General features: G+C 35.7%; 1 protein-coding gene across 2 annotated transcripts in view; it reads left to right on the forward strand.

Moving 5' to 3' along the window:
- Window positions 1-8,399, forward strand: part of VPS4B (vacuolar protein sorting 4 homolog B) — a 42,021-nt gene extending 33,622 nt beyond the window's left edge. For both annotated transcript variants that reach the window (XM_001375934.5, XM_056824234.1), the window contains exons 10-11: window positions 2,295-2,435; window positions 6,797-8,399. In XM_001375934.5, coding sequence (XP_001375971.2) covers window positions 2,295-2,435; window positions 6,797-6,898 — 243 coding nt within the window. In that variant the 3' untranslated portion in view covers window positions 6,899-8,399. The remainder of the gene's footprint in view (window positions 1-2,294; window positions 2,436-6,796) is intronic.
- Window positions 8,400-16,423: the final 8,024 nt, after the last annotated feature.

Below are 16,423 nucleotides of genomic sequence, written 5' to 3' on the forward strand. Positions count from 1 at the left end.
GTAAAAACTATAGCAAAATCTCATTTGTGTAAGTGAAATACAAAAACTACTAAAATGTTTCCGATTTGAATTATCTGCTATTTTTAGAATAAGATAATTTCTTTTAAACTGATAGCATAGGATTGAAACTGTTGCTAGTTTTTTGTTTCATCTCTTTTTAGCCTCAAGAATGAGACCAAAACTATAGGCATGTGGGTCATGATGGAATTTCCTTCCCTGGTTCTATAGACAAATTCTGGGTCTTAGAAAACTGACTAAGTTATTCAGGTCATCCTCAGTGCTGGCACTTATATTGAATGCTGGCTTCCTCAGGCAAGTCACCTATACTCTCTGTGCCTCGTTATCCTCACCAGTAAAATAGGAGGTTGAATGAGATGATCTTCTAGGTTTCATCTAGCCCTAAATCCTATGATTCAACATAATTTTGAGTTCAATACCACTACTCACCTAAACCTAACCTAAACATTAGTATTGAAATTGGTGGGACATAATACCATTGACCCTGCTCAAAATTTGTATTGGCACAAATCTAGAAAACTTATTTATGCTCTTTTCTGTAGTACTTGAGACAATCCATGTACCATAGCAATACACACACCCTTGCCAGTGGGACAGAAACGAACAACTCTCAGTTAATAGCAGTGTTTATCGAATACCTACTGTGTGTAGAGCTCTTTGTTAGGTTCTGATTTGATTTGATCATTCCTTGACTCAGTGTGTGAAACTACATTTATTTTTCAGAACAAGAGGGTATTTTTAAATTATGTGTAAGAGACTTACAGTTGCTCTTTTCCTTTGAATTTTTTCCTTACATTAAAATAAACAAAATCAGGGACATAATTACAAAATATAAATAGAATTAAAGTTAAAATAACTGACAGCTCTAAATCTTTAATTTTTTTTCCCTTAAATTGTGAGTTGTAAAAAAATACTGTTCATGTAAAAATATTTTAGGGTATCTTTTAACAGCTCTGTATTTTAAAGCAGTTATGAATCATTGCTGAATTGCTTTGAAATAATATATTTTTAGATTTATTTAATTAGTTAATTTAGGATTTTTCCCCATAGTTACATGATTCATTGAAATAATATCTTTTGTCACATAATTTAGTTTCATATTTTAATTTTAGCAATTAGTTTTTTTTGAAAGTGACAGCAAGCCAATACATTAATCCTTTATGTATAGTAGAGCCACCAAACATCAGAGTATTCAGGATATGATGACATTCAGCTTTTGGGTTTTCCAAAGATGTTCAACAACTACAGAAGACATTTTATATGGTGTCTATCAGAATAAAGGATTTTCTAAAGATTGTGAGGTCCCACAGATGCCCTTATTTGATGTTGACTGTGTTGATTTTGTCTAGTTTCAGAGTACCATAGCATCTCCTCAGTGAGATCCACAACCACTCAAAAGAAATTTTTCTGACAATTCACACAGGAAAATTCAAGTGGATCAAGACTACCCATGTCTAAATTGTACCACATATAACATACTGGGAAGTCCATTGAGTTAGTTATTAAATGGATGGATCTTAGAACAGCCCTGCAGATGGATAGTGAACTGAGCATAGCCTGAATAGCAAGAAGACAGCATATTCAGGTTGCACTTAGGAGATTGTGAGATGCTTTCAGCAGTTCCCAGTTTCTCCTTGATAGAAAAAAAACCTATTTTTTAATACCAATATTATTTTAGCAGTGTCATCTATTCATACCCACTTTGAGTTTCTTCACTTTTTTAGGCTACCCTCAATTGTGATTTCTGGGCAGCTTAAAGAACACTGGAAAAACTCATGGTGGTATGAGTAGATTATAGTATATTACCATTGATTATTTACTTGCAAAAAGTGGTCATTCAGGAATGCAAAATCATAAAAGGAGATGATCTGGTCATGAGCAAGAATAACAGGTGAACATTCTGTGTGCTACCCTCACTGCTAATGGGCATAGAGGAAGAACTTCATCATGTTGGATAGAGCTTATGTGGAGGATTTATAAGGCTTAACATGGTTAAGAATTACTCAGGATGAGGTGATGTAGATGTTTTGTCATCTGCACCATTGAAAGACAGTTTTATCAATGAGACCAAAAGCAAAAGTTATAGCATTCAGTGAACCATTTAGGAGACAAATCTTAAACTAAGCCTCTTGATAATTTAATGATTCATAATGATAAATTTTACTCATTTTTCATAGACAAAAAGATTTTCTTCATATTCTAAACTTTGTTGGCTATAATCTAGTTTCTTTTATTTCTCATTCAACTATAAGAATCCATACTATTATTTTTTCAAGGTTAGAGGTCCTTCACCCACTAATCCCAGTGTAATAGTAGAAGATTTGCTTACTCCATGCTCTCCGGGTGATCCTGGTGCCATTGAAATGACATGGATGGATGTCTCTGGGGATAAACTTTTGGAGCCAGCTGTTTCCATGGTTTGGACTTTTTATTTTGTCTTTTTTTAAAAAATGTTTTATTATGAAATGTTTGGGAACTGTTTTATGTATTTTGCAAGTAATAGTACAAAATTAGAGTCAATATGGAATAATGGAGTGCTAGGCTGGGAGTCAGATAAAAGCTGAGTTCACATCCCACTTCTGATACTACTAGTTGTACTAATTGAAAGAGTCCTCTATTTGGAATCATGGAACCTAAAACCAGGCTCTGCTACTTAACTGCCTATGTTGAATAAATCACTTTTTGTTCCATGGTAATGCTTTATTAACATTTTTTGAGTATTCATATTCTGAATATAATCTGTACATAATAACTCATTTATATGTTTATGGAGATGTGCATCTACATGTTTACAATCAAAAGAAACTTGTATTGGGATAAGAATTTCTTTTTGTGCTAAATAATAGAAAGCTATACAAAAATTCTATATTCCAAAAGTTCATATTGAGTTACTGTGATTCCAAAGTATAGGATACTAAACTTGGTAAAATGACACCAAAAGAGAGGTAAGAACGGGATAGAACATTCTTTTACCCATTTTTCTTTTTTCTTCTCATTTTGGACCTTCCTTAACAGTAGGTAAAGCTATTTAATTATTGTTAGATTTGTAATTACTTCTTAGAGGCAGGAGCATCTTTTTGTGTTATTTTTCTCCTAACTTACTCAGCTTCCCTTTTTAAAAAAAACTAAATCCCAAAGTTTAGAAGGCTTATGCACGTAGAGGTCTTTTTTTCATACACTCTAAAATTATTAATATTCTATGAGGATTGTAAATTCTCAGGAGTTTGTTCTAAGAAGGGTGATTTTGTACAAGGTTGAGTATTTTTACTCTGCTTGGAATTTTGTTAACTAATTATGTACATATGTAAATATGTGTTAAATAGCTCATGGATTTAATGTTTATAAACAAAAGTAACTGGAGCTTTTTGGTTTTTTCCCTCAAATTACATGTAAAAATTTTTTAACATTCATTTAAAAATTTTTTGAGTTCCAAATTATCTCCTTCCCTTCTTCCTCTCTTCTCTCCTTGAAAAGGCAAGCACTTTGATATAAATTGTAGTCATGCAAAACATTTCTACATCAGTCATGTTGTGAAAGAAAACAGCCACCCCCCCAAAAAAAAATAGAGTAAAAAGGAATGCTTCAATCTGCATTCAGATTCCATCAATTCATTTTTTAGAGGTGGCTAGTATTTTTCATCATAAATCCTTCAGAATTGCCTTGGATCATTACTGAGTATAGCTAAGTCATTCACCGTTGATCAGCATACAGTATTGCTGTTTCTGTGTACAGTACTCTTCTGTGTCTGCTTACTTCATTCTGCATCAATTCATATAAATCTGAAAGCTTCAGTTCATGTAAGTTCTTTGATCCTCTTGCTCATCTTGTGTTAGAGCACAGTAGTATTCCATTACAGTCATATGCCAAAATTTGTTCAGTCATTCCACAATTGATGGACATTGTATTGGTATACAATTTCCAATTCTTTGCTACCACAAAAAGAGCTGCCATAAATACTTCTGTATATATGGGTCATTTTCCTTTTTCTTTCATCTGTTTAAGGGACAGACATAGTAGTGGTATTGCTGTGGTCAAAGAGTAGTAGTTTTATAGCCCTTTGGGCATAGTTCCAAATTATTCTCAAGAATAGTTGGATCAGTTTACAATTTCACCAGTAGTGCCTCATTGTCCCTAATTTTTCCACATTTATCATTTTCCCTTTTTTGGGGGGCCATATTAGACAATCTGATAGGTGTGAGGTGGTAATCAGGGTTGTTTTACTTTGCATTTGTATACTCATTAATGATTAAGAAATTTTTTTCATGACTGTAAATAGCTTTGATTTCTTTTGAAGAAATGTTCTGTTCTGCCTATTCTGTTCTTAGTCTTTTGACCATTTATCAATTAAGTAAGAAGTTATATTCTTATAAGTTCAACTCAGTTCTCTGAGTCGAATATTTGAGAAATGAAGCCTTTATCAGAGAAACTTGCTGTAAACATTTTTTCCCAGTTTCCTGCTTTCCTTCTAACTTTGGCTACATTGGTTTAATTTGTGCAAAAGCCTTTTAATTTGATGTAATCAAAATGATCATTTTACATCTCTTATTGCTCCTTATCCCTATTTGTTGTTTGATCATAAGTTTCTTCTTTTATGTATAAATCTGACAGGCAAATTATTCCATGCTCCCTTAATTTGCTTATTATATCACCCTTACATCTAAATCATGTACCTATTTTGATCTTATCTCAGTTACACAGTGAAAGATGTTGATCTACACCTAGTTTCTGTCAAACTGCTTTACAATGAGAAGTAGGTAGAGAAGAGCTGCCATGGGCAACCAGCCTGACATAGTAGATATAGTTGAAGTCCTGAGTCCAAGTTTTTCAACACAGTTATATCATGGGCAAGTCACCATAAGTTACAGATGAGTTGTGTTGCAGATCAGCAGAAATTTAAGGTAGCTGAAGACAAGGTGAATTTCCTACATAGGTAAAATCACAGGTCTGGACTCAAAAAATATATCTTTAGCCACTTTGCTTCTTATTAATCTTTTGGGGGAAGCATTTCTTAAAAAGACCTATTATTTCATTGATATAAGCAGCTTATGGTGAAGAACTTCCTTTCTCAATACAAATGGCATCTCTGTAAGTTTTAGGCTTTGGGTTTTGTTTGGGACACTGAGAAGTTCATTGACTTGTTCAGAGGCATAACCAAATGCAACAGAAGTTGGACTTGAACCCAAGCCTTCCTGGCTCCAACAACAACTTTCTTCAGTCCCCTATGTCTTGCTGTCTCTCAGGACAGGCTTCATAGTTGAGCTATGATCAGGACTTTTCTTAGTGAACTTGATCATAGCTGTTCCTTATTTAACAGTGAACAAATTATATGTTGAGTAGCTACTGTGTATTTGAAAATACAAGCAGCTAGATGGATAGAATGCCAACTTGAAGTCTAGAAGCCTCATTTGAGTTCAAATGTGGCCTCAGACACTACTTATGTGACCACCCTGGGCAAGTCACTTAATTCTATTTGCCTCAGTTCCTCATCTGTAAAATGAGCTGGTGAAGGAAATGGCGAACAACTCCAGTATGTGATACAGTCTGTTTTCTCAAAGACATTAATCTGGTCATAAATATTACCTCATTTGTCATTAGTTACATGCTATGTTTATGGAAAAGAGACAGTATATCATAGTGGAGGAGTGGCTTAGAGTTCAAGGACTGTTCAAGACCCAACTCTTGAAATATACTGAGTGACTTTGGGAAAGTCATACCTTTCAGCCTCTCTTGGGCTAAATTGCAGAGCAGGTGTTGATCTGCGTTAAGGGACTTTTATCACTGAAAGTGCCATATTCTAATAAAATTATAGGTCCTCTCCAAAGAAAATAATGTTTATGGAGCAATCCATGCATTTGGTTCTAACTGTATTTGTGACACTTTTGTTAAGGGGAAAGAGTTCTTTTGTTTAATTCACTTAGGAATATATAAAAATTTTCTATGCCAAAAAAAATTAAAATAGAATGCCTAGTAATGGAATATTCTGGGTAATTTAGGGTTAAAAATTAATTCCTTTATGTTTCTACCTATGTTGATTGAAAATCTTTACACATGGGGGCAGCTGGATAGCTCAGTGGATTTAAAGCCAGGCCCAGAGATGGGAGGGTCCTAGGTTCAAATGTGGCCTCAGATACTTCCCTGCTGTATGACTTTGGGCAAGTCACTTGACCCCCATTGCCTAGCCCTTACCACTCTTCTGCCTTGTAACCAATACACAATATTGATTCCAAGGCGGAAGGTAAGGGTTTTTTAAAAAATTAAAAGGAAAAAAAAGAAAATCTTTACATATATACTGTCTTTTACAGCTTAAGTAGAATGTCCTAAACATCATTTCATTCCTTCAGCAAATATTTTTTAAATGCCTGCTATGTAGGTACTGTGAGGGATAAAAAGGTCAATAAGATGCAGCCCTTGATCCACAGATTAGACTATATCCTTTGAACTTCAGTTCTTAGTGTTATAGATTTAGGAAATAACAGGAAATTTGGCCAGAATGTATGCAAATAGTAATAATTACTGCAGATACTATCCTGGGATTTTTAAAAATTGTAATCTGTGTTATGTGTCCTCTTCCTATTTAGTATTTTCTTCTAAAAGAGAAATCCCTAAAAAACAAATCTTGATCATTTGAGTATATTGTTGCTTTTTTCATTCAAGTATCTAACTTTGGTGGGTAAGCTATAATTTTGACTTCTAAATTTTTAGTAAATTACTCAGTTAACAAAAGTATCGTGGGTTCATACAGCTCAGTGATGCTTTTTTCCCTTTTTTCTCTCAACAGCCTGATATGTTACGGTCATTAGCCAGCACAAAACCAACTGTTAATGAACATGACCTGCTAAAATTAAAGAAGTTTACAGAAGATTTTGGTCAGGAAGGCTAAACCAAAGACAACTAGTAAACAATTGGCCATAATTTTTCCTTCTTAGGCACTCTTGCCTCTTTAGGATGGCACTCAAATGTTTGCAGATTTATCAAAAATGTTTCTTTTTCTTCTCCACAGGAGAATGAAGATCTCTTTTGAACGTTCCTTTATCTTTATGTTATTTTTCTTACAATTTCTAAAATCTCCTATTTAATAAGAAAAAAATGGTAAGACATTGGTACATGAAGAAATGAGTGACAAACCAAGTGGTAAATATTAGAACTCTCACATGAAAAGCAATGATGTCAACAGACTGTTGTTGGTTTATTTGTTTTCTTAATGTACCTGGCATAAAATATTGTCACATAAAACCCGTGTTATGTGCTTTGGAGAAGAGATCTTCTTAAATATCATTTTCCTTCTAAATTAATTGATTATCCTACAAATGTTATTTTTATTTTCTTTTTTAATTAAAATTTTGGTGGAAAGAGATTACTGTAAAAAGCAAGGAACACTGTGATCAGACTTAGAAGATTTTTAACTATGTGGTGACCAGTACTCATTGAACACTGATGGATTTTGTACTGGTGTTTTTTCTCTGTATGTATTTAAATATTGCCTTAAAAAAAGCAGTAAGCTTTTGTTTTTAACTTTACTAGTTCAAAAGAACCTTTCACTGTGCAATCTTGGAAAACGAATTAGACTTGACATCATCTTTATCCTGAAGAAGAAACTTCTTTATCCCAGGATCCTTTTAATAGCACGATTTGACCAAAACAGAATTAAAATATATTTGTAATTTTTGGAATATCATGTCATAAAACACTAATGGAAAGCTTTAAAGTTGAGTGATCAGCCTTTCATTTGTGAGTGATAACATCCTTAAATAAACATACACAACATATATACATGTGTATTGTGTGTGTATAGAATTTTTTCCCCAGTGATATTAGAGCAGTAGAGCTCTGCTCTCTTAGGCTTGTGAATAATTTACCCTAGCCATACTCTTATTTTATACATATCAGTGTGATATTTTATCAAAATTTTGGAAGTGGGCTGATGTTATAAAATTATTAAATAAGGTAATCATTGTTCATTTCTAATAACCATCTAAGTCTGGATTTTAAAGACTATAAGAAACAACACTAGCATCAGCATTGAGTGTGCCTTGTAAGTTTCTTTGGCTATAATTTTTTTTAACCATTGAATTATATAGAATGCAGTACATTCCATAATTATTATTTTAAAGTTCTACCTTAGAAATGCTTTAGAACACCTTAAAATATTTGCACATTTTGAATATTATGCATTATGGTTGTTTCTGGCTTTTTCTTTTATGTACAGATTTTTGTGTATTTTTTAGAAATCATAGGTTTGATGAAAAATGCTATTTGAAGTAAAATGATGATACCCCATCAGCTGTATTCTTAATTTCTTTTGGAGCTTATAAGAAAATGAACCCGAATTCTTGGCATAAGGAAATCTGTAAAATTGTGCATTAAAACAATATACATGTAAATATTTTTAATTTTTCACAGTATTGTTTTTGTACTGGGGATGGGAATTGACAGCCTAAATTTAACTGGAAAAAATTAATTGAGCATAAGACATTATATTCTTTTAATGTGCACAGGCTAAATTATGACATTACTGCAATTACATGCTTAACAGAAACCTTATAAATTTATTCTATAATGTTTAATTTTAGAATTTGTGATGAAACCACATTTGCTTTGGTCATGAGTTGAATACCATTGCCCCAAAATGATACCATGTAAAAGTGTACTGGCTAAGATGAGTATTGAATCATAGTATTGGACTGCCAAGTCTGGTCCTAATTCATTACAAAGATTTCTGAGTCCAAAAATTTTCCTAGAATCATATGACAGTGTCATGCCTATCTTGCAGTAGTAGACCAGCAAATCTGATGGACCAAACCCATCAGCATATTTCCATGATATCTTAAAAAGGAATGTCATTTCATGGCCGGCCTGAATGCTTATAGATCTGAATTTAGGAAGTTGCTGTGGGTAGAAATTAGACTCAGCACTCTGGCCACTCTATCCCCCTAACTTCCCTTAAAAGACTTATGACATTTTCTAAATGGGGTGACAATAGAATATTTATATTTTTCGATCTCACATAAAACTTATACAAAAATTGAACATGTTGTGGTAGTTATAAACAAATGTAAAAAAGCAGAAGGCTGTCATATGCCATAATTCAGCAAAAATTGTCATTGATTCTGGGACTACAAACAAAAGATACAGACCCAAATGGAGTCTTAGCAATAAAATATTAAATAATGAGTGGAGATCAAAGAATAATTTTTAAATGATAATAATGAAGCAGTATACCACAATTTTGGGGATACAACTAAAGTTCCCTATAAATGTTGAAAAACAGGATTAATGAACTGAATGTGCATTTTTTAAAATTAGAAAACCAACATATAAACCTAAAATAATCATGAGATAATAAAAAGAGAGGAATCAAATTGAAAAACATAGAAACAGTAAAACCAAAAACTAAATTTTGAAAACCAAATTCATAAACCTGTATCTGATTAAGAGGAAAAAAGAAAAGTCAATAAAGTAATAGAGGGGTACAAACTACTCAAAAATGATCAGAAGACTGGTGATTTTTAAATAAATCTCAACAAAAGAAAAAGATCCAACTGTAAAGGAACTATCAAAAAACTGCTCAGATGGATTCACAGGAGAATTCTGTCAAATTTTAAAAGAATTAATGTTGATGCTTCACAAATTATTCTCAAAAATTGAGAAATCACCTTAACCAGAATCCTTTTAGGAGACAAATGTAGTATTAAAACCTAAACCAGGGAAAAATAAATCATAGAAGGAAAACTATTATTAATGAATGTTGACTCAAAATTTTTTAACAAAATTATGTCAGATTACAGCAATTTCCTCAGGAAACTGACCAAGAGAGATTTATACCAGGGATACAAGACTAGTTCAATATTAGGAAAATAGTAAAATCATTTTTTTATTCTAAAACCACATAATCATCTTAATAGATAACAAGAAAAAAAAAACCCTTTGAGAAAGTACAACATTCTTACTCTAAAAAGTTTACAAAGAATAGTCATACAGGTGCATTCTTTTACTTACAGATTTTAAAAATTATTCCAAATGTTTACAAATCCAAATCAAGCATTTCATTATATAAAGAAAAAGATATTACATAAATGAAATCACAGATCTATATGTTTTAACTTTCATATCTACCAAATGAATACCATCCACTAGTGTCCCAACCCATCCCCACCCTTCCCACATCACATTCACAAGTCATGTTTTATCTTTCTGTTCACTTTCTGGAGGTAACATTCTCAGTTTATTTTTCTAAGATTAGTTCCATGGCTGTGTATAATGTGGTTCTACTCATTTTACTGTTCATTATCTCATACTCCGCAGGTTTTTAAGAAATCAATTCATTTTTTATGGCACTGTAGTTTTTCTTCACAATCACACACCACAATTTCTTTAGTTATTTACCAACTGATGGGCATTCCCTCAGTTTCTAATTCTTTGTCACAAGTGGGGTGGAGCTAAGATGGTGGCTTAGTAGCAGTGGAAGCTGAAACCACTCTGACAATCCTTCCAAAACAATCTTTAAAAAAGTGCTTCAAAATGGCAGGTGTCAAAAACCAACAGCAAGATGGAGTGAAGGGGCTCTCTTGCTGAACACAACTTGAAAGATAGAGAGTTGGTTTTCATAGGATAAGGTGAAGCTGGAAGCAAAACTGCAAACACAGGAATGCTGGCCAAAACCCCCCTCACACATACCCTCAACCCCCCCAATTACTGCACCAGGTTCTGTGACTGGGCACAGGCTAATTTCAGGATCCCAGGATGTAGGCTACACCAACAAAAGAGTACCTCAGACCCCACCCCCTTGAAGTCCCAAGCCCTGGTGCTAGCCCACAACAAGGCCTGGAAGTCCATAGCACTGAACCCTTTCAAGCCTGTCCTAGCTCAGTGCTGAGCTCTGTAAGCGAGCAGCAGAGGAGACAGAATCAGCAGATTGCAAAATTCTCAGTCCACAACTAAAAAAAAAAAGGCTGGAAAAATGAGCAAACAGTACAAGAAACTCCTAACTCAAAAATTTCTATGGTGAGAAGGAGCAAAGCACAGAATCGACAGGGAATGGTGAGATCTAATTGCCACCTCAAAGAGGGCTACTGTAAATATTTTGGGACATGGGTTCTTTTCCTCTTTCCCTAATCTCCTTGGGAAACAGACCCAGTTTCCTGGATCTAAGGGTATGCACAGTTTTATAACTGGGTATAATTCTAAATTGCTTTCCAAAATAGTTGAATCAATTTACAACTCCACCAATAGTGTTTCAGCATTCCTATTTTTCCATATCCCTTCCAACATTTGTCACTTTGCCCTTTTGTCTTTTAGCCAGTCTGGTGGATATGAGGTGATATCATATCTCAGAACTTTTGGTTTGCTTTTCTCCCATCAACAGGGACTTGGAACATTTTCCCACATGGCTATATATGACTGATTTCTTAATCTGAAAATTATTCATAATTTTTGTACATCTATCAATTGGGGTGATGGTTCATCTTATAAATTTGACAAAAAGTTCACTATTTTTTAGCATTTATTTTATTTGTACAAAACTTTTCAATTTAATGTGTTCAAAATTATCCATTTTACATTTCACATTGTTCTCTATCTCTTGTTGACTCATAAATTCCTCTCCTATCAATATATCTGATAAGTAGTATGTTCCCTGATTTTCTAATTTACTTATTGTATCTCCTTTTATGTCTAGATCATGTATCCATTTTTATCTTAGTGAATGGTGAAAGATATTGGTCTATACCTATTTTCTGCCAAACTAAGTTTCTAGTTGTTCCATCTATTTTTTCCAAACTATGATTTGTTATCCCCAAGTACTGGATCTATGGTTTTATCACATGCCAGAGTACTATATATACTCTTACAGCTGTTGTATGTCTACTCTGTTCCACTGGTCTTCCTTTCTATTTCTTAGCCAGTACCAGATAGTTTTGATAATTACTGCTTTATAATACAATTTAAAATATGACACTGATAGACCTCCTTCCTTTACATTTACATTTTTTCATTAATTCCTTTGATATTCTTGATCTCTTATTCTTCCAAATGAATAATTTTTTTTCTAACTCAAAATAATTTTTTGGGAATTTAATTGTGATGGCATCAAATAAGTAGATTGGGTAGGGTTGTCATGTTAATTATATTGGCTCTGCCTTTTCATGAACAATAAATATATCCATTTATTTAGATATGATTTTATTTGTGTAAATAGTGTTTTATAATTATGTTTATGTAGTTCCTTGGTTCATTTTGGCAGGTATATGCCCAGATGTTTTATTCTATATGGGATAAATGGCGTATCTATCTGATGGCTTTAAAAAAAATACAAAATCCATTTTTCTAAAACCAAGAGCAAACATACACTAGAACTTTTCCCAGTAAGTACAGGAAGGAGGCAAGGATGCCCACTCCCCATATTATTTTGTATAGTGCTAGAAATTCTAGCAAGAGAAAGTTGATAAAGAAATCAAAGGCATAAGTAAAAAAGGAAAGAAATGATCCCTTTTTGTTGGTGATATGCTGGGACACTTAGAAGAATCTAGAGAATCAGAAAATATTCTAATTGAGATAATAGCTTCACCAAAGACATAGGATATAAAATAAAGCCACAAAATTACATTTTAATCTGTTTTTGGCCCCACTAGGAGTTTTGCAGGCTGCAATGTCATGTTTGACACCTCTGGAATGTTGTTCTTTCTCAGGCTCAGCATCCTTGATCTCTACCATTCCTTATGTGGCATAGTCTATTCTCTTCACTTTTTTTAGATATCCCCATCTGCACAAAATTCCATTTTTGAGTGTATTTTCTAGAGAAATAATACTTCAGAAGTAGCTTGACCAGGATCTCTCCTCACACCTCATGTCATACCTCCCAACTGCTTTTCAGTCGTATCAGACTCCTCGTGGCCTTATTTGGGGTTTTCCATTCCACTTCTCCAGCTCATTTTACAAATGAGGAAACTGTGGCCTATAGGGGTAAATGACTTGTCCAGGGGCACCCAGCTAGCAGGAGTCTGAGACCTAGATGAGTTTTGGTGACTCCAGGCCTGGCAATCTATCCACTTAGCCACCTAGATGCCCAGTACTTCTCAATGTGGTATACAATCACAATATACTTTATACCTCATATGACTCGTACTAAGCTGATTCTGTTTTACATTTATTCTTAGCCATAGCCCTTCCCCTAATTTGTAACAGTTCTTTTTACATCTTGACTCTCTGCCAACATACTAGCTTTCCTCTCACTTGGAGGAATACTCTTAATAGTAAGAACACGCACAGTTGTAGAGTTGTGTCAAAAACAAAAACAGACACAAACAAAACCAGTCTCAGATGAGAAGGAAGGAGGGAAGGATGCTTCAGTAATGAGAGCTGGCCAGGGTTACTCTACCTTCACCCCCATATGACTGCTTAAAGCTGCAGGCTCTAGTTGAGTTCACTGCTGGTTTTAGTTACCATTAGGGAAAGAAGTGATGGAGATAGCCTATGAATCATGATATACCCTCCCCCTGAAGTCTTATCATGCAGACCTGCTCATGGTCTGTGGGCTTCTCTGGTCTGTAAGTTATGCCAGCAGAAAACACAGCCTTGCAGGTCCTGCCAGATCAGAAAAGGAGACTTAGTCACCCACAGGCCTCCCCATTTTCACTGGCTTTTCCCAGGTCTGGAATGCTCTTCTTCCTCCTCTCTGCCTCCTGGCTTCCCATGCTGCCTTCAAGTTCCAGCGAAAATCCCATCTTCTACAGGAAGCCTTTCTCAAACCCTCCTAATTCTGCTGACCATTCCTACTTATCCTATCTCTAACTTATTGGAGCATATCTTAGTCTGATGAAAACAGGGACTGCCTTTTTCTTTTCCTTTTTCCTCAGCCCTTAGCACAGTCCCTGGCCCATAATGGATGCTTAATAAGGTTTACTGATTGATTGGAGGGGTTCACAGCAACCCACAAAGAATGGTCTATTCAGCTACAGAGGAGTTGTCTGTAGTGTGTCAATAGCCTTTTTAAAATGGGACATCCATGAATGAACATAGTGATACACAGAAAGTGCCAGAGGTGGGATTTGAACCCAGATGCCAGGGGCAGGATTTCACATTAAGCATGGACACAAATTAAGCCCAAGGCTACTTGAGTATTTGGGAAATTCCAGGATAACTAGCACCTCTGGTGTGAGGGCTTGCTGAGCCCTGTTCAGGGCTGCTCATCCACCTTTGATGACCACCAAACTCTCCTCCGTGGCTCCAAGAAGCTGCAGAATACCCAGTGGCCGTAGTAAAGCCATCGCAGCAGCCTGGCCAAACCATCTGGGGGTAACTGACAGTCTGCACACCCATCAATGAATTAAGGGGATGTCTGCCCCAAGCAAATGAAGAGTGAAAGGGGAGATGAGAATAATTTGTTCCGAAGGTCTCAAAGGTGGCTGAAGCAGGTGCTGGGGAGCCCTTGGAGCTTGGTCAGACATCCAAGACGACAGGGTTATCCCAGCCTACCACCAGCCATCTTGACTTTTGTCTCACCACTGGACTTTGATGACTCTGGAAGGGGGAATAAGATGGATGACTTCATGCAACTCTGCCTCCCTTAAATCTAGCTCACTAGAAACTCTCATTGGTCGTGTTAGAAAATCAAGGATGAGCAATAACAGTTAATGTCAGAGCTGTCATTGAAACCAGTGTTCTCTAGCTCTCAACCTGACCCTTCTTTTCTCAGCTGAGTGGACAAATTTAGGTTCATTCCATGGTAGTTTCGTTGAAGAAAAGTGTTAAGTTATAGATTTAAGTGATACCCTGTCCTGATTCAGATTTAGAATTCTAATGCTATGTCCTCATATACCATATTAACTACCAAACTCATTACCTACATAATGGAGATTGTAAAATAATTTCTAACTTGCCTATCTTGATATTTTGAGAAAAAATTGTTTTTGCTTAATTCATTTCAATTATTGCTTTACTTCTCTTCGTTTGTTTCAGACAAAGCTACACACTTATAAGTCAGAGTGGGCACATCAGGATGGGAATGCCATCCCTCTTGTCTCATCCAATCCTAATTCTTTAACCTCTCTTGAATAGTTTGAATAAAATCCAAAAAATGTAATTTAAAAAAATAAACCTGTAATTCCAAACTACCAGGAGTTGCTAGAGAAGAGTCTCTACTGGACTTTACAGCTGGTCAGTCCAACTTGGAGACCCTGAGGAGTAAGTAGCCTTTGGAAACCAGCCCAGCAATAGTTCAGACAAGGACTCATCCAACAGTGATGCTATATTTGGATGTGGAGGCCATGATATATAGGAACAGCCTTTCCAAATTTTCAAAATAAATATTGCTTTTCAAAATTTAATTGTTGGAGTAGGCAGGTGGCTCAGCAGATCGAGAGCTGAGCCTAGAGATTAGAGGTCCTAGATTCAAATCTGGCCTCAGACACTTCCTATCTGTGTGATCCTGGGCAAGCCACTTAACCCCCATTGCTTAGCCCTTACTGCTCTTCTGCCTTGGGGCCAATACACAGTATTGATTCTCCCCCTCCCCTCCAAAAAAGGGGGCTTTTTTAAATTTCACAGTATTGATTCTAAGATGAAAAGTAAGAGTTTCTTAAAAGTTTTAATTGTTGTTGATTGATTAAATGGAACTGAGGTACAAGTCAGTGGAAACTAACAATAGGGGAGATGCTTCAGTGAGACTTAAGTGAACAGCACAAGGGAAGAGACCTCTCAAACCCTGAGGGATACTCCTAGAACCCTGAGAAGGAGATTTCTAACCAGGGGCCAGGGGTCATCAGGGCCTCAAAGTTGGACTGGTGGGCTACAGACTTCTGGACTTCCTGGTGGCTCTCTCTCCTGTTCACAGCCACCAATCTTAAAACTTAAACTTAAAATGAAAGAACAAATCCTGAAGCAAGGAACCAAAGTCTGTGTTCACTGCTACCTGGCATTGTTGGATGGGCAGGGCCTGAGGCCTTTCCTCTTGTAGCATTGTTTCTCTTTTCTCATAGGACTGACCCCTGGCATGAAGAAGTAAGCCAAAAAGAAGGGGCTCTGCTTGCTGGGTGACTTCTGAATGCACTCCCAGTTCCAGCTACCTGGCTGATCAGAAAGGTCCCTGTCCATCAAACAGGAGCAGGCCAGACCCACTCATAGAATGTTTATGTGTGCTTGGTTTCCCCAAGGGAATTCCATTACACATCTTCAGAATTCTCCGTAGGTAGACTCGCCATAGAGCACCAAGGAGGTGAAGCGAATAGCGTGCCTAGCCTGAAGTCAGAAAGACTCATCTTCATGAGCTTAAATATGCCCCCCAAACTTACTAGATGTGTGACCCTGGGCAAGTCATTTAACCCTGTTTCCCTCTGTTTCCTCATCGGTAAAATGAGCTAGAGAAGGAAATGGCAAACCACTCCAGTATCTTTGCCAACAAAACCCAAATGGG

Source organism: Monodelphis domestica, chromosome 3 (genome assembly GCF_027887165.1).
Source record: "Monodelphis domestica isolate mMonDom1 chromosome 3, mMonDom1.pri, whole genome shotgun sequence".
Taxonomy (NCBI): domain Eukaryota; kingdom Metazoa; phylum Chordata; class Mammalia; order Didelphimorphia; family Didelphidae; genus Monodelphis; species Monodelphis domestica.